Source organism: Chaetodon auriga, chromosome 12 (assembly GCF_051107435.1).
Source record: "Chaetodon auriga isolate fChaAug3 chromosome 12, fChaAug3.hap1, whole genome shotgun sequence".
NCBI lineage: Eukaryota > Metazoa > Chordata > Actinopteri > Chaetodontiformes > Chaetodontidae > Chaetodon > Chaetodon auriga.
The window spans coordinates 4747955-4774727 of NC_135085.1; the positions used below are offsets into that span (position 1 = coordinate 4747955).

The 26773-nt window shown below is 42.1% G+C and overlaps 1 protein-coding gene across 8 annotated transcripts in view; it reads right to left on the minus strand.

The window, feature by feature from the left end:
- LOC143329053 (uncharacterized) overlaps window positions 1-26773 on the minus strand; it is a 98278-nt gene that overhangs the window by 8151 nt on the left and 63354 nt on the right. For 4 of the 8 annotated variants that reach the window (XM_076744712.1, XM_076744710.1, XM_076744711.1 and 1 more), the window contains 5 exons: window positions 13629-13999; window positions 10482-10596; window positions 8952-9008; window positions 7875-8131; window positions 2703-2762 (listed from right to left, as the gene is read on the minus strand). In XM_076744712.1, the coding sequence (XP_076600827.1) occupies window positions 2703-2762; window positions 7875-8131; window positions 8952-9008; window positions 10482-10596; window positions 13629-13999 (860 nt within the window). Of the gene's footprint in view, window positions 1-2702; window positions 2763-7874; window positions 8132-8951; window positions 9009-10481; window positions 10597-11958; window positions 12157-13628; window positions 14000-22782; window positions 24786-26773 lie in introns of those variants that run through there. The other 4 variants (XM_076744707.1, XM_076744708.1, XM_076744706.1 and 1 more) reach the window with 2 other exon arrangements.

Here is a 26773-nt window from a genome sequence, read left to right on the forward strand (position 1 = left end):
AGCAGTTAGCACACATGCGCATAATGCATGAGCACACACACACACACACACACCTAAACAGACTATAAAATTTCCCTCTCACTATTTTCTCATTGTAAACATCCTAATTGATTTCACTACACCTGTAGTAGCTGCAACCTTGTGACTCATCATGTCCCCTTCATTTCTGTGAGGAATGCTTCTAAAGCATTGCAGGATGCTGAAAATGTTTCCCCATACTACTGCAAGTGAAGAAAAGTAACTAAGTGAAGGCCAGAGAAAGGTGACCTTATTTCATGGAGTGTCACGAGACTGAAAGTTTCCAGCCAAACACACACCATTGTTTCACTGGTTAGCTCCTTTTCACGACACCTTCCATGTCTATGTGCGTCATGCACTCTTCTGTGCACATCTGTCTGCACCCTGTCTGCAACCACTGATATGTACATACTGCAGTACTGACAACCCAGCAATGTACTGAGTGCAGTGGACAAACCTGCGACTCACAAACAAGTGAAACAAAGCAGGAGAAGCTTATTGTTTATTTGTTGAGACTTTCAGGAGCGGCATTTATGTATTACCTGTTTCTTGTACTTGCTTTCAATTTCTACAATATGCCAGCTTCCTTTGTCATTGGTATGTTTTAGAAGGAGTTACACAAAAAAGTGTTTGACTTCATGGAAGCACAGACCAACAAACTACGAAGTCACACACAGCCAGTGAGACTGCGTGACATCAGTCATGACGCGATTGTGAGGGTTTACAGTTGCGGGTGCACATAGAGGCCGTTTGCGTGTTATGCAATGATGTCACTGGGAGTAATCTTCAGTTGCACTAAAATCAATGTTCACTGGTGCTCAAGCCAAAAAGGACATACCTGGGAACGAATAGCTTCACCATAATTCAATTTTATTTTGTAAAAGGAATAACATCTTGGTGCTAAATGGTCATCAGTCCCCACCGGAGTGTCCTTAGGAAAGTCCAGATATGTAGAAGTGTGAATGGTGATACTGGTGAAGTTAGAGGCTGTTGTCTTGTTAATGTCTTGAACACAACATGAAGCTCAGTGCATGTTAAATGTTAGGGTAAATGAGAAGACATCATGGGGTTTACATTGACTTCACTGATATGAAACTTATCTGCTGCAGAACATACAAGAGGCTCTTTATAAATACAAGAGGAGCGGTACGGCTAAGAGTCTGTGGTAGCAAAAGTTGTTTTTTAACCATAGTTCTTTTCTTAGTTTGGTATTTCCCCCTTTTTGTCACTTGGGCAGCAACAAGGACATGATCCATCAGTGGCTTCCCATCCGCAAAAACTGTTTGTTGTGTATGATAGAAAGGGTCAGCAAGCTGGAGGTGCTGCTGAGGTAAACTGAGTCTCTGTTTCACTGAGTGTTGAGTTTTTTCTCTCAGGGTGGTGCAGTACAAGCAGTGCAGTGTTACAAGCTCAGAGATGAACGCCTCATGACACTGCGGCTTTAAAATATTTACTGGGCTGTTTTCACATTCATTTTTGTATTAGCAGCAGTATTTGGTGCGTGAGAGCTGTGGTATTCCTTCTTTAGTGTGATATGTTTTAATGTTCAAGACAGACACTGACTGATGCACCTTGCACAGCAGCTTTTAAAAACCAGTGAAATACATGTACTGCATATTTCCATTTTACTTCCATGGTCAGCACCCAAAAATTTAAATACAGACAGGCCTACATACAAAAATGAAACTTGAATTGTTTTTAAAAAATACAAATACAGTTTGTACCTTCTTCTGATTTCTTACTTATTTAAATGAATTAAATGGACTAACCAGTGGCTAATGTTAGCAAACAGCAGCTAACTTTAGTTAGATGTTGCTATGTGACTAAAATTACTGGCACAGTTTAGTTACTTTGAATCTTCATTTTCTGCCACTGTTACCATAACATATAACAGATTATAACACAAGAAATAAAGACATGTTTGTGTTTTTTTTTTTTTTTTAACTTTTGCCCATAAATGTATTGTAAGAGCTAAATACACCCTCCAAAACCATGAAAATTTTTCATTGACTACATACACCAGAAAAATGTTCTTTGTGTGATTCTTTCTTGTGCAGCCTCTTCCTCTGGCCCTGCTGACTTTACCCAAAAACTTTACATTGTCAAGGCTCTGGAAATGTTGAACAAATATGAAACCTTTGTTTTAGAAATGTATAATACAGTGAGTAAGGAATTACCTTGTTTACACTTCGAGATGTCCTGCCGACAGTTTTTCTGACATCACTGTCATGGATGGATGTCTATGGGAAAAATGTTTTCTGTGCAGTTGCCCACTAGGACAGATACCTTATGGCTACCTCTCAGTCCGGTCCTCTAACGATGATGACTGGAGGAAAGGTAGCGAAATTCTTAGTGCCAGCCTCCTGTAATTACTACTTTTGGCCACAATGGCCACTGTTCAGCAAAGACCATTTAGCATAATATTCACTAAATTTTGTACATTATTTAGATTTATTAGATCATATGAAAATGTTCCTTTCAAGGAAACTGTTTAGTAATAACAGTCTGAAGTGGAAACTTCAGTGTGGACTGACATTTAATTCCTTCTTCATGTAGTGTTAACAGGTATACAGCAAAGGTGCGGTGTGTGCTGGGTGGATACAGATGGGTGGTGTATGTGGTGAATGCAGAGAGAAGGTGAGAGGATGTACTTGTGTGTGAGGGTGTAGATGGTAGGGACTCACTCTGGCCTTGGCGGCAGGGGTGGAGGGGTCTGATGCCTTGCTGTTCGGGGTGGAGGAGACCTGGGGAGACAAGCACCCCCTGGTCAATACAACCTCCAACCAATCACACACCTCAACACAACGGGGCGGAAGAGCAAGTGGAGGGGTGGGGACATGAGAGCTGACTAAATGGAGGGGAGCGGCTGAATGTGTGGTTTAGCAGCTGGACCAATCAGGTGAGTGTATGGCTCAGTGCAGCCAATCAAAAATATATATGGAAAATAACAGCATGGATCGTAAAGAAGCAAACTGAACCGAGCTTTAGAATCAGATTCACGAGATAAATGTGTGGGTGTATGAATAATCTGACATAATTGATTGCAGCTGCACTAATTAGACGTTACATTTATTTCTAGGTTAATCAAATGGGAGGATAATGAATGGATATGTGTAGATTTGTTTGTAGGACTGTCAGTCACATGTACTGTATCAGATGGAAAATGACACTTTTCACATGACAATGCATTACAGTAGATTACTACCAATATAACATAGCTTGTCCTGTGTTAGTGACAAGAGCCAATCAAATATCAGCATAAAAAATAGTGTATGAAGAGTTACAACAACAATCAGTAAACAACACATCAAATGTCACATTACTGGAGTATGTACTATTATTCAACGACACAAGCCCAATTCCTGGATACTGAAGATGGAAAGTTTGTTAGACCAATAAGCCCCTGTTGAATGAAAAATATGAAAATACCTAACAGAAAAGTCAATATTTATATCACTGGAGACTGAATGAGTCAGTGGCACTTATTGTGATGCAGGGCGGGGATGTGCTGTGTGTGTAAAGTGGCTTCACTCTGACAGACTGACAAAAAGAGCAGGAGCATATCTTTGAAAGGGAAGGGAGACGGCACAGCAGGACCGGACCTGCTCCTGCAAAACACAGAGCATCTGCCTGAAAGAGTGAATAGTGCCCACAAATTACAGTTTGACGCTGACAACCAGAGACTCTGCAACATTTCCCCATTGACTGCTCTTCTGTTGTGTCCAGGAAATATGAGGTTAGTTCAATTTCACGGAACCATTTGGAGAGGTAACTACAGGTCCCTCTCAACACTGATCTGACTTTAATTGGCCTTGTGATCATGTCTAAATGATACAGGATCAAGAAGAGAGGGCTGACTGTGAATATGAAACAGGGTGTTGCTAAAAAGGAGCACGCATGCTGTTTCCCTGGATAAATATGGGAAAGATGGCATCTGTGCAGGGTATGACAAATCATAAATGATTTGCAAACCCTGTTTACCCAGCCAGCTCCTGCCATACCTGTGTTAGGCAGCTCTACAGTGTGAACACACAGGAGAAGGTTAATGGAATATAGTCAGATGTGACAGAGAGATATTAAAGCAAAAAAATGAAAATGCACCAATTTTAGAGCATATAAATGTACTGTGTATCTTATATATTTACATCAACATATAGAAGCGAACAGTTTCAAATGAAGCAGTTCTGACAGGCAGAAATGACACAAATTATATCTGTATCTTAAGAGACAAACATGAAAATATACAAACAGGGAAAAGTCCTGGACAGAAGGAGAATCATCCAAAGTACAGGACACGGAGCAGCATCTCTGAAGCAAACGAATCCACTGCTTGTTAAATTTTTTTGTGTTGTTTATTTGTGTCATTCTTGGTATGACTTTAAGACGAGAGGATCGATAGCACTCTTACATGTAGGCTAAATGTTAAGCTAGAGCCAGGAGATGATTAGCTTAGTCCAGCATAAAGACTGGAAGCAGGGGGGAACAGCTAGCCTGCCTCACTCCAACATTCAAAAAATAAATCTATCATCATTTTTAAATGAAAATGAAGACGATACATGAATTAGTACGTTGTATAGGTGTTGGTAGGCAGAATTTTAGGTTAAACAACTTTGGAAACGATGATGGAAACAGGATGATGATACATTATACCAACAACCAGGGCAGACGGAGAGCAGATGATGTTTATGATTCAAAGCAAAGGCACAAATCTTTCCCAAAGACTCAACCACACACACACAACCAGGTGTCTGAGCCATGTCAGTCCATGTTGTGCTGTGCACCCCTATCACAGGGGAATAGAAGGATCGTTGCACTGTTTTGTAAGTGCCACTCTGTGTGTGTTACGGCAGGTGGCAGGGGACTCTGAAATACTCTAAGACAGGTGTACCTGCGAGTGACAGAAGCAAAGTCTGCACGGCAGCATAAGGAAATGGTAAACAATGATAATTCTGCATGATGAAAGAAAGATGATTAAAGAGCAGATGGATGAGGGAAGCTAGAATAGGGAAACAGAAAGACAAACAGAGGCAGATAGCTGCCGTATCTTCAGTCGGCATGTAATGATAATGACCTCGAAAACACTCAGTGTCTGCAGTGCAGCAGTGAGGTATTCCTGAGTCACACATGATTTTGTATGGTAAGAGACTGCACCACATTTGTCAAATGAAGTGCTGAGGATGTGTGTGTTTACCACTTGAATGTCAGTAAGGTGGTGTCATGTCCCTTCTCCTCCCTGAACTCAGTACAAATGCTAATTCCTGTTGTCAGTCCATCCCAATCTCATCCTCTGGTACATGTGTCACCACTGCTGCCTTACATAGCACAGGAGTGAGAATGCGAGTGCTGCAAATGTGCCTGAACCCAGTAGAGAATCAGTAGAGGCTTGATGGCAGAGCATGCAGTGATCTTCTGTTGGTTTTAGTTATCAGGCTCAGACACACAGACATTGTTGTTACAGATTTATGGGGATCTAAGGACCACATTCACAACGCTTCATGAAATCTACTTCCACATCAGTCAGCATTGCCTCAAGACCAACGATGATTTCCTACAGAAACATGAGCCACTTTATTCTCAGAGGATCTGCCAGGACACAATTTGGTAGATTTAACTGTGAGACAGTGAAATTACTTTTCAAATGAAGTTTGAATGTCGATGCTATTAGATGAATTTGGTGTTAAACTTCTTTTGTAAATGTTTGTGGGAAAGCCATCTGGCTATTTTGCCAACCAAGCGAGACATCTTGAACCTGTTTCATGAATGCAGAGTCTGTCCTATTTGTCAATAAAGCATCTGATGCTTGCACATTCTGACAGAATGAAATGAGACTCGCAGGACTGTCTGGTGAGAGATCAAGACTACATCCTCACTTAGTGAAATCTGAAAATCTATCTTTTTCTCTCTTGTTTTTGGCTTCCTGTCTCTACCCCACCAGCATATTTCACATCCAAACAGGGATGGGGGCATTATTTCAGCAAAGTCTACTGGCAAAATGATGTCACAGAACTAATCAGAGATGACGAGATGTGAAAAAGATGACAATTGTTTAAACTTTACATAAACTAAAGAAAAGCTGATTTTAGCCTTCAGCAACATGTTTGAATTCATCCGTTACCAGAAGAAAACACCTGTAATCATGGATATCATTTGCACAGGCTGCCGGGCACTTATTTAAAGCAGCTCTGCAAAATGTGGCCTAACACACTGTCGAAAATCATGGAGGAACAAACAAGTTCATTCACCGACACTCATACTCACTGATGGCCATATTATGGACCTGTCAGAGGTCTGTTTTCAAATAGGAAAATATAGACAAATAGGCCTGAATGAGTACATATTGTGCATACAGTCGATTGGAATAATACATGCATACAATGACTGGAATCAGAATGAAGACTAAAAAAGACTATCATCAATGGGTAAAGAGTCTTTTCTATGAAAAAAAAGAACACATCAAAGACAGAACAGCTTGCTGTGTTCGTCCACTATGTTCAGAGGAATTATTAGAGTAATCAGTACCAACAATATGACGAACTGTAGTGAAGAAGCACTGGCTACTGCTTTCTGTAAGGAGATTGTGAGTCAAGGCATAGACAAGCAGCTATGTGTGGGACAGTGATATGATGGCGCTTGTGAAAGAAAGAAGAAGGAGCAAGTGCCACACACTATGTGCGTACATTGCCATACCTAATTAATGCCTATTTTAGTGTAAATTGTGAAAATCTAGATTTTGGAAAGCGATAATGCAAGATATGGAGAGTAAAATACCAAGCACATTCTAATAAAGTCTGTATTTCTTTTTTATGTATGTGTTTACTGTGTCACAATGAAATGAAAAACACATGTAAAAGGACGGTTTCTAACTTTTTGTCTTTGATAACTGAATGAATTGTTTTTCAGTCTGACATCAACACAAAATGATGGGGTGAAGGGTACTGCATTTCAGTGTTGTCCAGCAGCACATCATAGAGGCTTAAAGGGATCTTTGGATAGTATTCTTGGTGTTGGCGGCCAAGCTAATCAGTGTTCGCTAGCTAGTTTTATCTTCCAGTAACTGATTTAATGAAGGATGATAAACTAATCCTGAGTTACTTGCTTCACTAAAACTAACATTGGTGACTCTGGTTAACAGTATCATGAAGCTGGTTATCATCTGCTCCAACAGTGAACTGCAATACACCTCTTCAGTTTGCTTTCTGTGTTACAATTTTATTTTAATATAAAACGGAAAAGTCATGCCACAATGAAAAAATAATTAATTCAGTTATTAAAGACAAGAAGTTAAATAAAATAATTTTACTTTGCCACAGTAAACACACAATAAGGAAACACATATCGCAATGTCTGTTACTGTGTTTGATTTGTTTTAGTTTAGCCCTTTTAAAACCTCCAGAGATTCCTGCTCAGACACAGTTGTGTCCAGTGCAGCTTTTAAGACCTTTTTCTGACCCATTTATGTGTCATATAACCAATCACACAATACAGCCGCTGCCATTTTGTCTGATAATTATAATTAGCGGTGATTATAAAGTAGCAATTTGATTAACTTTGCAGTGCATTAAGACAAGACTTAAATCTATCAGGATAAGCTGAGATTCAAATTGGAGTTAACATTTCAGTTTCAGTTGATTAACATTTATTGTGACAGCCAGTCTGGTCCCAGCGTAGAGGACTCCCTCTGAGTAAAATATGCTAAACATGTTATTATGATGTACAGCACATATTTGAATTACAAACCAAAATCATTTGCTGATACAAGAAAATCATTCTGTAGCATTTCGAGAATCTTGACAGGTACATCGCTGCTCTGAATTATTCATACCTTACGACCTTTCTCATTCTATCTGTTTTCCTACCTTTCCTCCACCAGGCTGGTACTTGATGTTGTCAATGGACCCGATCTTGGAGCGGACATTTTTAAGGTCAGGTGTCGGAGCGTTGATGGGCCGGGGGGTTCGAGGAGCACGCGGCACTGGCGGCTTCTTCTCCAATGGGGTCTGCTTGGGCACGGGGGGTTTGGTGATGACCCTGCGGCGGTGAGTGGAGCTGTTTTCACCGTTGGTGGAGGCAGCCGGGGTAGCAGGAGTGGCGGTGGAGGCCGGCCGAGGACGGGCTACAGTGAAATCAAAAAACAGGTACCAGAAATTAAGTGTTGATCATTTTTGGGAAATCTGAACATCAGTCAAAACAACTTCTGTTCCACATGTAAAGTAAGTATTATAGGGTTTCTACACATGTACAAGCCTGTCATCTTGTTAGTCATAAACAAGAAAGCCAGCTGTGTATAGTAAAGAGGGAAGATGGGGAGCTTGTGGTCTGAGTATTCATCACTGAGGTATTGGCATTGATCAGCATATCATGCTGTAGTCTAATGCAATACATCAGACATGTTATGGTTACTTTGCGTAATGGGGCATTAACATAAAGCTACAGTTGTTGTCCCCTAAAGCTGCACAGACACTGTATGGATTAAGCCATAACCCCAAACTGATCGCCCTCAGCGAATTTTAAAATCAGGGCAAACTTCTGCCAGATCAGTTGTCGTTTGACGTGCGGTTTGAGTTGGTGGCGCCTGATTAACTGTCTGAATGATTAATTTTGGTCGGCTGTCTGAAGTTGATGCGCAGAACTCCCAACATGGCTGCTGCCAAAAGATCTGTTACACACTGTATTAAGCTTCTTACCTCAACCTGGTTGGGGTAACAGTTTTGCTAAACTTATCCAAGGTGGCAGTCTGTGCTTACATTCAGTGTGAGCTCCATGGTGTGGCCGGTCAGTTGATCCATACAGTGTGGGCATAAATGTTATATATACTGGCTATGAAACCACGTGTAAATTTCTATCAATGATCTTTGTTTTTTTCCTAGCGACACTCCAAGAGAACAATATTGAAACGCAGAGTCACTGAGCTTTCTTATCTCTTGGTTTGTTACCTGTAGTCTTGGGTTTCTTGGGCTCTCCTGTCTTGTTCTCAGTCTTGTCATTCTTGGCTGAAAGCAAAGAATACATCACACAAGCTTAAACACACAACTGAGGTAGCCTTTATCGGTGTATCACAGGGCTGACCATAGGCAGCAAGATGTTGTTTTGCAGTCTGAAATAAAGTGCAGCCATATGTTTAGATTGTAAACAAAGCAGCTGATGGGTCACTGCCAGATTTTGTTAAATGTAACTGCATGGAGTTTGTATCTTACTGCTCTGGCATTACTTTGCAAGCACTTTAACAGGGCATATTAAAGCTTCACTGATAAAATGTTTTATATTAACAATGATGTAGGTTTTTGTAGCTTTTAGCTCCTTGTATTGATTTTACAGCACATTTACGATTATTTAAGTTCATTCTTAATGCTCTCATCAACCTTGTTTCCTGGAACAGCAGCAGCTCTCCTACCCATCTACTGCCTGCTCAATACAAAGATGCAAGCAGACAAAGTTAGCAACTAGCTGGTCAGGGAACAAGTTTTGGCAGGTAAGGAGATTTTTTCTCAGAAGTTGGTGGAGACCAAATCAGAGACAGAAGAGAGACTAACATGTGTGCTGTAACAACTTTATATTGATAATATATCATGGCTGTCAGATTGTTATAGAGTTCTTGTGCCCCCTTGTCACCACAAAATGAATGCAAATATTAAACTTTGAACTGTAGGTCATTTAGTTGCCATCAAAAGGAAAAGAAGAGGTAATTGGCTATTAATGGCTGACAAAGTCCTGCCATAGTCAAGAGTTCCTGTCCAACAAAATCCTGCTGTTGGCTGCAAATGTTCATGATTGATTAACTGTACAGGAGATTTAAAGGCTACCTGTGACGTGAGTCATTTCACAGTTTACAAAGGTGTGACAGAATTATCCATCACGTTGATAAAGCTGTGCTGCATGTAATGCTGCCATCATGTGGCAGAAGCATTATGGACTAAACTGGTGCCATTGGTGCAACAGTCACAAAAGTTCACTCATGCAACTAAAATGAAATATGCACCTTGCCGTACATAACACCCATCACTGTGAACCGGGTGAATGAATCATATTCTCTGAGGGTGCTGAGCTGAAGTGCACAAAAAGCAGAGAGCCTGTTTGACTAACATGGCTCAGACTGAGTCATAGCTCCCTCGCTTAGAGAGGTGAGATACTGTTTGTGATGTGCAGATAAAAATACCAGTCTGGTTTCTTCAAAAGCCAGCTCTTGAATCCGATTAAGTGTAACATATGGTAGCAATTCAGTTAGCCTGTTGCCTGGAGTCCGTACTGTGAGTCATTTTTCCACCTACTGTAGCGAGTTCAGGTCCTGTTGTAGAGGTCATGTTGCACTGGCAACACCATGAACTAGCTGAGGCAGAGTGGAGATACTGTCTCTGACATAATGTTCATATCACACAGGTCAGGTACAAGAGGGCAGACAGACACTGCAGATATAATAGAAATGATGATATCGTACAAGCTGTGCAAATGTATGTGTGTGTGCGCACCTGCAGTTTTACTTGCAGCAGTCGCAGAGGAACCATTCTTATTGGCAGTTGCACGGGGTGTGGGCGTGGCCTTTGGCACAGGTGGGCGTTTCTCAGCTGTACCATTTTCTGGAGTCTGGAAATCACAGATCAATCAACAGAGGAGAGATAAGCTGTGGGAGTGTGTTTTTTGACAGTTTGTGAGTATGACAGTTGATGTATATGCGTGCACAGCAGGTTTGTGTGTACTGTTGCTGCTGTGTGCATAGAGGCTATGTTATCCTGTTTTCCGGTGTTATGAGAGGACAATCATGCAACCATGACAGGCAGAATGAAAGCAAAGAGAGGAAAGAAGGCGAAGACAGACTTATGACAAACAGGAACGGAGGAGGAAAGGAGGACTGAGGTCTTCCAGCCAGATTAAAAAATATAGAAGTTATGTCGGGCTCAGATTACACAATATTTCTGTCTGATGGTGGTTAACGAGTCAGATCAGGTGATTAGACAGACATGAATTTTTCCCGTGGATTAGCTGAGAGACATGACACACTACACGTTGGTCCCCGACCAATCATAGCTTGCCGTTTTTCAGGACATGCGTGGCGTCATTGGGAAGGAGGTGCTAGGGACCGACTGGGATGTGAATGTAAACAAAAGCCTAAAAGACACAGAGAAAGTGACAATTTCCCCTCACAGCACCAACACCCACGTTCAGCTTCATTTCAAACGTTTACAGTTGTGCACACAAGAGCATTCTGTGCTCCTATTGGTCAATGTTTGGAACATTTTGGGAAATTTGTCATGGAAGGAAAAAAATTAGAACATGGTAGTCTTTTTGTCAGGATGTTGTGAGGCATCCTAGACGCAATGTCAGTTGTTGTCCACTGTGATACACTATATGAGGTTAAAAGACCGCTTCTGTACCTGATGTGCTAAAATTGAACATAATGAATAAATTGAGATGCAGTCATCGCAGCAGAGTGGGAAGGTTGCTGATGTCAGAGATCATACAGGATCATGCAGGTATAAGAGCCTCTAAAATCACAGTGGTATGATAAGCTAGCCTAGTCCTCACATCCAAACACTCAAAAAGTAGCCAATATTTGAACAAAATGACAGCATATTTAAAATTAGAATAGCAAAGCTTTAGGTAGGCATGGGGACAGAACAACAGCTGATGGGATAAAAATCCAGATACGGATCAGCTTAGCTCATATCCTCCAGTATTGCCTCTGGTTGATCTGAAAGCAGAAATGCATGCTGGGATACATTTCTACCTAAAGTTTTCTCTGATAAACAGGCAGAGCAAGGACACTTCATTGCACTTTCATGGACTAAATGTGTACATTATTTTGGGATGTGACTGATGATGTTTTACGTGTACAGACAAGAACGCAGACTGAGAAAGGTCCCATGAAATCCTGTCTTCATGAAATAAGATGTACATTTATCCAGTTTGCCAAGAAGAAATCTATCTGCCCATGTGGATTATACTCACCTTGGCAGCCTTGGCGGAGCCAGTTGCCGTTGGTGGCCGCTTGGCGGCAGTGGGTGTGGTCGCCTTGGGTACAGGGCTTTTTTTATTGGCTGAGGTTGTGGTGGGGGAGGGGCGTTTGGCTGAGGTGGCCTCGCCATTGGTGGAGAGGGTGGATGGGCGGGATTTGGCTGAGTTTGGTTTAGTTGAACCCACGTCAGGCTGGTGATAATGGAATTAAAAGGAGCCACAATAACAGCAAAAAAAACAGAAAAGGGAAAAAAAGATGGGAAGACGGATAGAAGAAAAGAGATAAAGGAAGAAAAGCAATCACTGATTGCAATGACAGCGTGATATGGCAGCACAGCCAGCAACCATGTGACAATCATAAAATAAACTCTGAAAATAAATTTGCAATTCATAGCCACTTTAGAGAACTCATGAGCAGTAAATCATAAAATTAGCCTTGAATCTGATGAGATGAGCAGCAGTCCAAAAGTAGCACGATATGGAAATCAGGTCTCAGGTATTGGATACACACGCAAACAGAAGAATCAGCAAACACACAATACACATCCAGAAAAAGTCAATAATAGATGTACTATATATGCTCTTCAGCACTTCTAAATATAAACTACAGGCCCAGCAAGCACAGCATTGCTGGAGGGAGCCTGACGTCGAACAATCTTTCTGCCAATGATAAGTCGCTGTAACTGTTGTGCATAAGACAATGAAGGTCTTGAACTTGAATTCATAGTGACAACTCGAGGCTAGGTGGTGAGCTTCTGTAGCTATCAAGCTAACTGCTAATATGCTAGCCAGCTGGGAACATGCTGGTGCCTGTCAGTCATCATGGCTCCCTGAGCTCCTGTCTGTTTTCTCAGCACTGTGCCATTTACTGCCCTCCTGCTGTTTTGTTGTGGATTGTGCATCATTTCATTCAACAACGAGTTCAGGAAGGTTCAATAAATGAAAGTGAAAATAATCGTTAGTTGCAGACCGAACCAAACGTGGATGGTGCAACACAGCCAATACACTATGACAGCTTTCTCCATTTTGGTCTCTCTGGCTTTCCATTTCTTCAAGGTGGTTTTCTATTGGTTAACAGAACAAATTTGCAAGTCAAAGTTCATCAAAATTGAACTTGACACAAGAGATTTGAACAACTTTATTTAGTCCCTATGAGCAAATCCACTGATCGCTGCAGTTCCATTGAAATAAATCAGCACATCATCATTTAAAATGTTGGTGTCAACTGGCCTGAAGACAGACACACACACACTCACACACTCACACACACAGAAGAGAGCGGTGGAAGCAGCAGGAGCAGTGCACTGTGCTGAAGTGAAGGATGTTTGTGCAATTTATGAAATCAGCATGAGCATTTGTGTGTGTGTGTTTATGTTTGTGTGTGTGTGTGTGTGTGTGTGTGGGTGTGTGTGTGTGTGTGTGTGCGCGTGTGAACATGCAGGGCTTTGCGTGTCTTGCTCAAGGACACTTTAGCAGGTTGTTATTGGACACACCGGCTGTGGCAGAGTTCAAAGCTGTGACCTTTGGCTGACAGGGCTGTTTCTATAACCACTGGACACTCTGCCACTTTGGGTGTGTGAATCTGTTTGCAGGAAATGTGTGTGGACAGTAGTGTGTGTGTGTGTGTGTGTGTGTGTGTGTGAAACAGAGAGAGAGAGACCCACCTTGCTCTTGCTGTCAGGGCTTGGCAGAGTCTTGCTGCCGTTGCCTGTTGGAGACTTGGCTGTGCCTTTCCCTCCCTTCTCCTCCTTCTTCTCAGCCATCTTCTTCTCGTCCTCCTTCTTCTCGTCTTTGTTGGTCTTCTCCGGCTTGTCCACCTTCTCTGCCTTCTCGCTGGCCTTGTTGTTTTTCTGCGCATTCATCTTCTCCATCTTCTCCTCATCTTTAACGATCTTCTCAGACTTCTGGTTCTTGTCTGGACCGTTGTCCTTCTTCTGCTGCTCTTCTTTTTCTTTCTTGTCAAAGATGTCGATCTTGTCTGTCTTGCTGGACATGATGTCTGTCTTCTCCTGCTTGTCCTTGTTGTCAGATTTCACTGTGAGAGAAAGAATGCCATCGTCAGCATCAAAGCTTATTTGACCAAAAATGTGCTAAAATAATAAATAAATAAAATTAAATCAAAAATGAAAAATAGTCAGGGACTGGAGGCTGTTGTGTAGTGAACCATAAAATGTTTTGCTTATCAAATCTGATCATCAGATCATGTTGTATAAGCAAAGCTTATCCTTCTGCAGTTTTTATAACTGCAGTTTTTATTAAAGCAAATAATCCATGATGAAAGAGGTCAGATCACATGTGTTCTCTATAAAATCCAGGAGTTTGACTGAGTGTGACTAACATTACTCTAGGGGTATGTTTGGAGTAATATTTTCGATTAAGTTTCAGGCACAAACATTATGTGGCGAAGGAACAGGAAACATGTGGTCATGGTTTGCAGAAAGCAGCTTTGGATGACACGATGGCCAACAGCTTTGTTGACCCATCCATCTACTCTGAGCCTTCCACATTAGTTTTTTTATTTTATTTATAACATCGCAATACTACTTCCACCTTTTCTTCTGAGAGACAACATCATTATTTGCACGGCCATTAGAGGTTCTTGTCAGGTAAACAAACAATTTTGCCATTTGAACAAATGACATCTGTTCTCAAATGCTGTTAAATGGGAAAACTTCAGAAGTGCAGCCAGGTCGCATCACTATGACTTCTGTGGACACTGTGGAGCTCTAATGTGTCAGAATGTTTTCACCGACTAAATCCATCACATCAAATAATCCACTAATTGCAACTGCACTTTAGTTATTTATAGATATGAAAATCCATGTAGGTTATTTTATGTAGGTCGCACCAACAGATGATTCTGGGTCTGGTTGGTAAACAGGCCAAGCCCAGTGATTCCATTGCTCTGCATTATGCAAGTGTCCACAGTGGTGACGCTGTGTCTTTGAAGTCGATGTCAATGAGGTCATAGCCAGCCCTGACAGAGGAGGTGAACAGACTGTTTTGTAATTTGCCAGAGTATATCCTGGCCTCGGTGATAATGCTGATTTGTCACCGCTTTTAGAAAATCCTCCAGTCCCTCTCCTGTGCTGACGTAAAGCACTTGGAATTACCTTGTTGTTGAAAGGTGCCATACAAATACATTTGGCTTGGATTTTATCAGGGGTAACAAGTAAGTAACTTAGGTCAACCAAAACAATAGGCAGGGATTTTTCTGTTGCTGTGGCTTATCTTAAAAATAATGAGACATGGGGGTTAATCCAGAGGCCTGGGACCCAGCTAAGATGACTCGCCTTTGAGTGACCTTTTTGACGAAGACTGGAGTTTGATCAATGACATGCCTTCTTTCAGGCTTTAAGTTGTGGTCGAGTCACAGTCGTTTGAACCAGTCGGAGTCTGATGAGGAACTACTTGCAGCTACAGGGAGCCTAGTTTAGGTGTGACGACACACAACTGTTCATTTGAAAACAACAAGGGCTCTGAGAGAGGCTACTGTAGATAAGGGATTTTCAACTGCTGGCCCACAGAATATTTACACACACTTTGTACATGCTCTCACGCCACATGTACAACAAATGTACAACTGATAAAAGCACGGCAGGACACTGACAGGATGGCAGATGACAGCATGGACACACAACAGTCAGCGTCTCTTCTGCACTGTGCAGGCAGACAGGAGGGACAGGGAGTTACTATAGTTGCGGGACGAGGATGCTCTCTGTTACACTGAAACTTTCTTGCGATTTCCAGCAATAGGTTATTATTAAGTTAGTATGTCTGCATAAAATCAGGAATGTAACTGGGAAGATGTCCAGATACCCCGGTTAGGTTTGGTGGTGGTTGGCAAGTGTGCCGATCAACTATACTCATTCATCACTGACCACGATTCTTGACTACACCTGATTATTATGACCCTGACCCCTGCGGTGGATAAAGCCACAGGACGCCAACTCCTTCACTGACTTCACTGCGTTTCCATCGGTGTGTGTGAGTATGCAAGAATGGCTATCGCTCCTGATGAGCAGGTGGCATTGTGTATGCCACGAGTGACTGAATTTGTGTGAATGGGTGAATGCTGACTTGTGCTGTAAAGCACTTTGAGTGCTCAGTAAGTCTAGAAAAGCGTTATATAAATGCAGTCCATTTACCATTTCACTGATACACTGATACTCATTTGCTCCAAACTAAATTGAAAAGTTACTCATCCTCACTCCTGCCAGTCTGCGCTGCGCAGAGCAGAGTGAGAAACTGCTGGCATTTAGCTGTTGACTCTTCTCTGTCTGTGTGCCATCAGTATCCTCTCTTGGTGCTGTTATCAGTTACAAATTTGTTTTTCATTGTGTGAGAAAATGGACGGGTGCTATGAGAGCGTGTCTAAAGTAGCCTATCAACTGCTTGAGTCTCACAGTGAATGCGTGAGACTTGGCGGCCCTCTGTGACGCATAATAACAACCAAAACATCTCAGTCAAAAAAAGGAAAAGACAAAAACTAGTTTAATCCACTCCTCAATGAACTACCATGGACTTTCCTTGATTGTCAGGTGTCCGCTCACACTGACACAGGCTAATAAAAATAGTAATTTTGTGAGAAAGTGAAAATATTAACCAATAATAGGCTCACTTGGCTTAAATAAATGCACTTGACTTGAATGTCCAGGCCCCACAGTGTCTGATAAGAGAAACACTGGGCCTTGGAGACCTGGCGTAGATGCTGCTTTAGCATCAGAACTGCAGACTATTTCTTCACTGAAAGAAGAGCAAAGATGGAGACTGAGGGCTTTTCCAAATGGAAAAGATGTTTTCACTCTTGATCTGACTGATTAAAGTCAGACTGTGATGGACGAGGATAGACAGCTGGTTCATCCAATCACCTGACACGTATTTTTATTAAAGTGCCTGCCCTTTTCCAAACAGTTCCCATGGATGACTTCCCCGACGGTTCTGTGTAACAAACTATGGGGTGTGTCAGGCTCTTGTATACAGGCTGTTGTATAAAGGTTCAGTCCAAGCTTAATCCAAGCTAACCTTAATGACACAAAGCTCATGCAAAGCCACACAAGACATTATACAACTAGTTTTAGAGCCTGAGTAAAGAGTACTGATGAGTGAAATGAGCTTAATGTGTAACATTTGTGAAGTGTCCCTTTCCGTTTTCTGTCCCATGATGCGTATCGTAAGTTCCCGTTACAGTTACATTTAGTCAGATTTTTCAGGTGAGAACCAGGGATATGATTACAAAACTTTTGATATTTAACATTTTAATTTGAAAGGTATGTGTCATTTCAGTGTTCTTCATTTGCGTGCCAGCATAATGAAAGCAACATTCAGGGACATCCATCCCCCTCAGAGGAAACACTAGGTCAAACTGGGTTGCAGCACCAATGCTGCCAACAGCTGATTCATAGGATGAGCCACAGGGTGAGAAAGAAAAAGAGAGAATAAAGTGAAAGTAAGAGGGAAGTATGACAGGATACTGTGAGCAGAGCAGAGGGAGCCAGACAGAGACATACGGGGTGCAGGAGGTTGCCAGGGGGGGTGGGGGTGGGGGGGGCAGGGACTCTTTGTTGAAATCAAGACATCTCTTACATAACAGTGACACTGGACAGGCCCCTCATTTCTCTCTGTGTTGACGTTTGCCGTGCTTTATCATCCTCTGAAACGATGCAAATTTGTTTTCTCTAGCAATCAAGCAGACAACATGGAGGAGGTTCCTCCAGAACTATAGCTGCCTTCAAACAAGACAGTGTGGCTGCAGACTCGCTCAGCCTGGATCCAGACACAGGCTATGATTATGAGCCTCACATGTACAGCTCATGTGTGGCAATTTGGTTATCCTCCTGCATCCCTGCTCTCACTCTCTGTCGAACACTATTGTTTTGTCGTGCGTTACCAGGCTCCACTGAAGTCAGTTCCTGCCTTGCAATGTTAAGCTGATGTTAATATAAACTCATCACATGCTGCAGCAGCTTCACAAAGCCTCTCACTGACACCTACTTTCATGAATTTTAATGTCCTTGATTCCAAGATTCCTAGCAGTGTTTTGGTGCTGTCTGATGTTGGTGTCTGACAGAGAAAATGTGAATCAATATAATCCATTTAATTTCAACAGCGGTGTATGAACTAGAATGAGGCCTGTAGTCTATGATGCTAAAGAAAAATTCTGTCCTGTATAGTTTAGTCATGCTGATTTATCACATTGTAATTTTGCTATTTAAGTCTGCTTTGGGTGGTGTGGCGAGTTCTGCTTTGTTCTTCCTGACAGCCTCAGACAATGAAAATCCAGGCATTGAAAGAGTCCCCTACTGATTTAGCATCGCACTCCTATGACACTGTCAGACTCATGACTGACAGCTTTTGAAAAAAGGACCTAAATCGATGCAGCAGAACCAGACATATACTCAGACAGAGATACAGTCAGACAAAACAATCTCAAATCAAGTTCCACATGAGGTTTTTCTGGAGCTTTCAACAACACCTCGTCATCTTCATCAGCTCCGATAAAGCTGGTAATTGAGCTTTTGAGATTGTTAGTATAAGATTAAAATGACGTTGCATTCTCCAATTTCACCGTGAAAAATATGAGGCACGAGGCAGGAAACACAAGATGATCAGACAGAATGTAAAACGGCCAGCTTAGACGATGATGAACAGCAAAATCTAATCGTCCATCACAGTTTACAGGCCAACCTCATCTTTCAACTTTGAGGTGTCATTAGCGACATTTCAGGTGTGTTCAAAGTGGTTTCACCCCCAAACAAAGTGGTTCAGATAATCTGGATAAACTGTTGTTTTCATAACCTGTCCGATCATCTGAGGTCATCACATCACATCAAGACTTCACAAATGCTTTTTGAATCATTTTTAAGATGCTATACTCATAAAACATCCACACCTACAGGGACTTTAATATTATTTGACTATCATTGAAGCTTTAACACAAACTGGTGGCTTTATTGCTCATGCTACAGCAGCTTTCATCACTTTATCACTCCACCCTGCAACACCAGCAATATGACTCATCCAACATGAAACCGCTGGCTGAGAACATAGAGGATCCATCTAATACCACGCTACAATACACAGCTGCTGGCGGCCAGCTGTGTGTGTGTCTCTGTGTGTGTGTGTGGCAGAGAGAAACAGAGAGAGAGTGGACTGCCACATAAATCAGGGCATGACTAACACACACAGACATGGAGCTGGTGCAAGGATATTTTACTGCAGGCGGCCTTCTCTCCACACACACACACACACACACACACACACACACACACACACACACAGGCAATTTCTCTCTTGCTGTCTCACATGCACACATAAACCCAGTTTGAGTACTGACCACTATAGTCCCTACTTGCTAGCATGATACAGCAGCTATCCAGCCACCACACTAACAGACAATCAATAGACAGACTGATAAACACACACACACACACACACACACACACACACACACACACACACACACACACACTCATTAGAAATTCACTATTTAATTCACTATTTATGGCTCTTTTATAAATATTTGTTATACGGGGGTTCTTTACTGGAAAAAGCTCTGTAAAGCCTGACACTGTGAGCCAGTGAGCCCCCCCACGCACCTGTGCAGACCCCCTGCCTGCCCACATGCACCTGGTTCACCTGTCTGCCTTCCCTCTTCTGCAAGGAGCTGCCGACGTACCACAAGCTAAAAGTTAATGTTATCTGTTTAGTACTGTTTTTCTATGTTTGGTTATTTGCCCCTCTGGATTTGCTGTACCCTCACCGCTGGGGGTCAGGACAGGGGTCTAACACTGGTTCCAACATAAAGAAGTGTTTTAATTGAGGACTGCAGGTAGCTGAGCCCATTTGTTTAATAAATTGGTTGTTTATCATCACTGAGTTTCCCCCTAGTTCAAGCTTCAACACTCACACTTGCCTCCTCCTCCCCTTGCAGTTGTGTACTTCTTTGTGCATGTGTGTGTCTTGTTGTGCAGCTGTGATCTATTTCCGTGCTTAATGAAAAAACACCTCAAGTTGCACACTCGCTGTCTACTGACAGTGTGTCTGTGGGGGCGTGTGCCTTTAAAATCTGTAAGATTCACATCAGTTGAGGCTTTTCACATACACACACATCCCAGTGTGCGTGCAGACACACACACACACAAAGCTAGAAATAGCTGCTCTATATTTGAATGAGTACAGTCAGAGTCAATGTCTAATCAATGTCCCAGCTTTTCTCTGTCGACTGCAGTCTGAAAAACAGAACACATGGCTGGATGGATGGATAACATAGGCAGAGAAACATACACTTTATACTCAGTGAAAATGGATAGAAGAATCCCAATGAGGGAGAAAAAAAGTCAGAAATAAATTTATGGATGGCTCCTCTATCATTAGCTTTGTTATATGGAGCCGCATAAAAGCTGTCAATAATCCAAATCAGTATTCACTTTAAATTCTAAATCCTGGGCTGGTCCTCCCATAATCCTCTGCCAGCTCCTTTCACACACTTTTTCTTTCTTTCTTTCTTTCTTTCTCTGTTACATCACCATCAACCTCAGCTTGTCAGAATGTCCTCTGAATTCGTCCTAGAATTTATCAAATGGTCATTTCTAAGAGTGGAATAAAATACAAAGATGTGATCATATCTGTGTGACATTAATCAAGTGAAATGAAAAACAGTGATGATGTGAAGCCTGGCAAAGCCCATTTTCCCATATTGATTCACCTGATCAAAACCCCTATTAGAGGAGGAGATGACGATTAAAAGAGCATTAACCTTTGAGATAATGGAAAAGACGACCTGTTTTCCTAAACTCATTCCACATCCTTGCTCAGAATTAACCAAGCACACAGCACTCGTGATATCAAAAGTGTGATACTGCAGTTTGAACTGTTTTGAAACTCTCTTATCTCTTATCCCTGAGAAAGCAAAGCTCAGTCACTCCAATGATCAGTCGAAGCCACAACAGCTAGGTTGTTAGTTAATATGGCAGCAGCTGATAAAGGAAGCTCATTAGGACGAGCCTCACCCACGTTTACTGATGTGTTAAGTCTCTGACTTCCACTTGTTTTGTTAGTGATTTAAATACTAACAGAAATTGCACATTCAGTTTGTATACTGAGCACACACAATGCAAAAAAACTGTGTTCCAAACTCGCACCCATTTCCACCCAGTATGAGCTGCTATCACCTGTGTTGATGTGCATCCCCAACCAAATTCAGTTTAATCAAATTTAAAGGGCTACAAATGATGGCTGTGACCTAAAGGGTACATTAAAGATGCACCTCATTACTCTAACTAATGCTCAATGTATTGACATGTGCAAAACATACACTCCTTTCAACTCAGCTCATTAACTTGATTAACCACTATCTTAATTTAACGTGACATGTCAGTCAGTTGATTTTTACTCCACTGTCGCTAGAAAAATATGACATGTTTGCAAGGCTCTGCTTCTTATGATCTCCCTGTGAGTGACATTCAATGTTAGTGTAACTGAGAACAGGGAGAACAAATGCAACTCAAAGAAAAACACAAATAAACTGAACCGATAAGCAGGTGAAAAATGAAAAATTATGGTGGGCAGCAGTGGAAGTGGCTTTAGGATGCATACTCAGTGCCTAACATTAGGCACAGCATGATGCATGTGCTTCCTAGCAAAGTGGCAACCAGCAGTGTGGCAGCCTCCTGTTGATATTCTAAAATACACCTCTTTTCAGACATAGTTAATTTTTGAAAAGAAGGCACAGCCAACCACCTATATTTAGCCAAATGCAATTGAGCTGTAATGCCATCTTAGCTGTATAATGATGACATTCACATGCTACAACCCCTCATGAAGATGAAGGCAGAGTAGCATAAAAGCTGGAACAGTCCTCACGGCGCAATCCGTTGGAGATGTGACATTTCTGTATTATCACAGCTCAGATGACAGGTGACAGTGCAGGTGCTTTAAATTCTTTGGTTAGATCAGCTTGTAAGCAAGTGAATTTAAAGCTAGATTTACAGATACAAGACAAGGGGTTTCAACAGAGCCTACACACACAGTGTGGTAATGCTGTGGCAAATGCACACCTCCACAAAAATATACACTGGGGCTATGTTGGCTGGGTACCACTTACAGAAAAAACAAGAACTGTGATTGGAAAGCTTAGACTGCTCCCACAAGATTCGGATGTTGTTGGAGATTGTTGATAGTGGAGATGACATCAAGCAAGCTGAAGTAAAAGTCTAAATTCTGCCCTTTGCAGACATCTCACATCATACATACAGCACACATCTAGCAAAGCCATTGCCACTGCAAACCTTCTGCTTGCCATGATCGACGTTCTGTATCACAGTAGATAGAGAACCTGAACAGGATTACTGCAGTGATTCACGATTGGAAATCTTATGTTTAGCTCTAACCAACCTATGAGCAGTATACCTAATGTTTTTTTCATGTCGATTATAGAAAAGTGGCAATTCAGGGGTTCCTATTTCTGTAAGGTGACTTACAATAACTTGCATAGCTGCGTCAATCTTATCCACACTTGGCACAGTTTTTCATGAATGCTGCTAGGTAGCTGCCTAGTCATGTAGCAAGATGACGCTCCCATTGTCAATCCTGCATACTAAGCCCTGATTGGTCAACGGTTTCTTCCAGCATTGGAAACTGCCACTTATGGGCGCAAAACCAGACCTATATGAACCACTGTATAAATCAGAGGGTTGGATGGTGATTCAGAGGTCTGGAACCCAGTTAGGGAAACTTTACCCTGTATATGATATGATGATCTATGTTTTCTCATATCCAGCCCAACAGACACACAGGCATACAAGAAGAAACTCTTACCCGTTATGTTCAGATTATTATCTTGGGTGTTGTTAGTGGGCATTCCTACAGGGGGTGGGACGGCAAGTAAAAAATTGGTCTCGCAACTCCCATGATGTCTCTTAGGAGGTGGGGATGATGGCATTACAGGTGACGTCATTAACGGGGATGACATCACTGTCGCCACTGCTGCTGCAGCCTCTGTGCCGTCTGTGACCGTGAGCGAGCGTCGGACAGCCACATGTGGGTAGGGCGGCCTGGGCGGGCATACTGTTCCCATCAGGGCAAAATTTGGCACATTGGGCATCATCAGTTGTGAGCCTCCCATACCAGTGGGGTACGTTCCCGCCATTACCATGGGAACGGACAGATGTGAACAGTCAGACATTGCGCGTCTCACTGCAGTCCGCTGTGGTGGTTGGCTGCTTTGGCTAGTTTTTGTCTCTCTGTTTAAGGTAGCACATGATCCCACTCTTCCATCCTCAACATGACTTAAATCCTGTGACAGGCCATGAAAAGCAACCCCACCTGTTACAACTCTGCAAGGTGGAGTACTTGACCCCACCCTCCCCTTTTCAGTATGGCTTAAGTTTTCTCTTTCCACCTCACTCGCCCCTAGATCACTCACCCCAACACCGCCAGATAGGCCTGCTCCAAGCCCTGCAGTGGCACCAGCTTTACTGCCTGTTAAATCAGCAGCAAGAGCAACAGTACCAGTAGGCTGAGTAACACTTTCCTTTCCTAAAGATGGCTTGAGGGGTGGATTTCCGGTTAGAACTGAAAAAGAATTTTCCTTCAGACTTCCGAGTAGGCCTCCAGTTGCAGAGGATGTAACAGATTTCTTCTCATCCTCTCTATTTCCTGGATTTGATCTGGTACTTGCAGTTAAGCAAGGGCTCAATGACACTTGATTTCCCTGGATGTAAAATCCATCTTTGCTGCATGTAAAGTTTTCTTGCAGATTATTTTGTTCAAAGTTAGGGTTTGATGTCGGCACAGAGTTTGGAAAGGATCTCCGGGGTGAGCTAGATGGGGAGGGTAATGAAGAGGATGGGGAAGAGTGGGAAGAAAGGGGGCTGCAAGGGCTTTGTCCTGCACTCCCTAATGTCCCTAATGTCCCTCCTGCCCCTCCCACCCTTTGTCCATCCTCCCTCTGCCTCCCCCCTCCTGTCTCCTCATCCTCTATCTTCAGCACTGGCATCTTGAAGATCGGAGTTCCTGGTGCTTCGGCCACCGTCCCAGACAACGTCCCCTCGGTCCTGCCTCGCCCTAATTTCACCTTGTCTTCCATCAAAGTTATTTTGGAACCCCCCTGTGCGGCAGCGGCAACCTGCCCCCCTGGTGCCATCTGGCCTTGGCAGTGCCAGTCACTGTGTCGGTCAGAGGCTGAGCTGGAGGGCGATAGTGGAGAGGAGGCCAGGGTCGCAGGGATACTGGCACCAGAGAGGATATTGGGTGGTTTGTGTGGCTGTTGATGTTGTTGCTGTTGTTGATGCCCACTGGAAGGTTGTCCGTACCCGGTGTTACCACTGATAATGCCAGGCTGCTGCCAGGGTGAGCCAGACAAGAAGGACATTCTCCCGGTCTCTTGTCTCGTCCTCTTGTGTTGCTCCTTTTTTTTTTTTTTTTCTTTTTTAGCTTGGATTCTTATCTGTCTCTTCTTTTCTCTATTATTTACTCCTTCTTTGTCTTTTTTGTCGTATTTGTTCTTCTTTGTCTTCAGTTCTTCCTCCTGTCTCCTGCTCTTTTCTGTCTTCAGTAAGTGCCGGTTTACTCTTGTCCAGGAGACAGAAATGTCCTCAGTATCCAAAGTATGTTGAGCTTGGAAAGTGCAGGAAGCAACGCATCTTTTGTATTTTTAAGGTAATGCCTTGAAGTTATGTGTGTGTGTAACTGAGCTGATGTGTGAAGCGCGTGTGTGGATGCAAAATGCATGCGTGTGTTTACAGGCGAGGCAAAAGGAGTCTGTGTGAGAGAGAGTGAGTGTATGTGTGTCTGGTCGTCTCGGCTTCTCTCTGAGCACTGCACGGATCAGCTGTGGGGCTAAATTGCACCTTGCTCTCTCTCTCTCTCTCTCTCTCTCTCTCTCTCTCTCTCTCTCTCTCTCTCTCTCTCTGACATCACAAAGTCACATGACCACCCGGAATATTCCCTCATTCGCTGGAGCAAAATTTCAGCATCTAGCCCCTAGCGACAAGTGTGCACAAGCATACACACATGAAGACACAAGGTCGCACAAACACATGTATAGTGGCAAATATGCCTACATACACATCAGCAAACAGATCAATGGCTCTCACAGTTACTCAGTTGCCATATGACAGCCACTGTTCGCATGTTGATACAGAGTGAGAGACACAAGGAGAGATTAGTGAGACATCACTGACGACTGTAATCATCCTGACGAAGCTCTGATTGCACTTGTGTCCTTCTAATAGCCCATGAATGGCCACAGAAGTAAAGAAAGAAAAACGTGTATATTTTCAGGCTATAATTTGACGTCATGAGATGATACTGTGTGTGCACAGTTGATTACATTGATTTATTTGTTTGAATTAAGTATATTTGATAGCGACTAAACGCAGGGCAGGCCTTTTTTTTTTTTAAAGTTTTAATTCTGGGCTGTGCTGGTGGCTTGACTGACTTTGAAGTGCAACATTTTTCAGGTTGGCACTTTGGATTCTCAGGAATAGGTTACAGATATCTGCACATACAAGATAAAAGAAGGAGGCAAGTTCTTAATGAGGTGATGTCCAGAATAGAACCATTAATATTGACTTAACTTAATACTGACTAGCAGAGGCTTACAATGCAAAGCATTAATGACAAATAATTGACAAAGATAGAGAACTAATGGCTTCAACACTCTCAAATTCAAATTTTAGCAATGCTATAATGCTATATTTTATAAGAAATTACATTGTGTATTATATTATATATTATATTAACTAGAGTTGATCAAATCCAAATCCAAAAACCCTGTATTTTAAACCAAGTGCATCTTTTCGTGTGTATTTATCCCTGATGTGGTATATCATATGGAAAAGGGACTTGAAAAATTCACAACAAGACAATTATAAGCTTGATTTGTAGCAGTAGTGGTATGTGCTAACTGTAAGAAAGCTCTTAGAATTAGCACTTTGATATATATTTTTATAAAGGAAGCAAATACAAGTTCCAAAAATACAAACAGACTCATTCAGCACAATCTCTAATATTAACATTGAACAGTTTCAAACTTGGGTGTTGATAATCAACTTGAATGGCTTCCAGCTATAGCTTGGATAAAACAATTATATTTATTCATGAATTGATTTGGTTCTGTGGACTGAAGAAATCTCTTCTGATATAACAATGGAAGCAGCCGTGGACTGTCTGTCAACTCAAGCGAATCACATTGATTTAGCCCAGAATCACAAAGTTACACACAGTTTGCTTCAAGAAGGTTTACAGTCTGGTCAGCATATAGCACCCTCATTCCTTAGACCCTCACTTTGGATAAGGAAAACAGATGGATGGACAGACATGCAATAGATATTGTGTTTAATGAATAGATCAACAAAAAAATCTCAATAAATACTAATGTTGATGTTGATGTTGATGACAAAAAAAAAAAAAGATGCGGACTGTGAGCCTCTTAGCTAACTGTACATGTGTAGCACAAAGTCAGCTAGTACAATGTCACTTAACATTATATGCTTAGCACACGATGGCAAAGAGCCAAAGTAAAGGAGCGTCTGAGGAACCAAGTCAAACATGTAGTCTTTTTTCTTTGAGACATTTTTCTCAGGACCTTAGGAATATCAAGTTTTACAGTAAACTCCTCAGGGGGCCAAGAATGCAAAGAGATGACCTTTTAAGTTGATATGGTGAGCAAAATCATCATTCATCTGCAGTCGTGTTTTTGGCTACCTGACGAATAGGAGTCCAATAGTCACTCCCTTTTAGCTCTGTTTTTGGTCTCTACAGTCATTTGATACACTTTTATGCAAAAAATATTGATTAGAGCCAC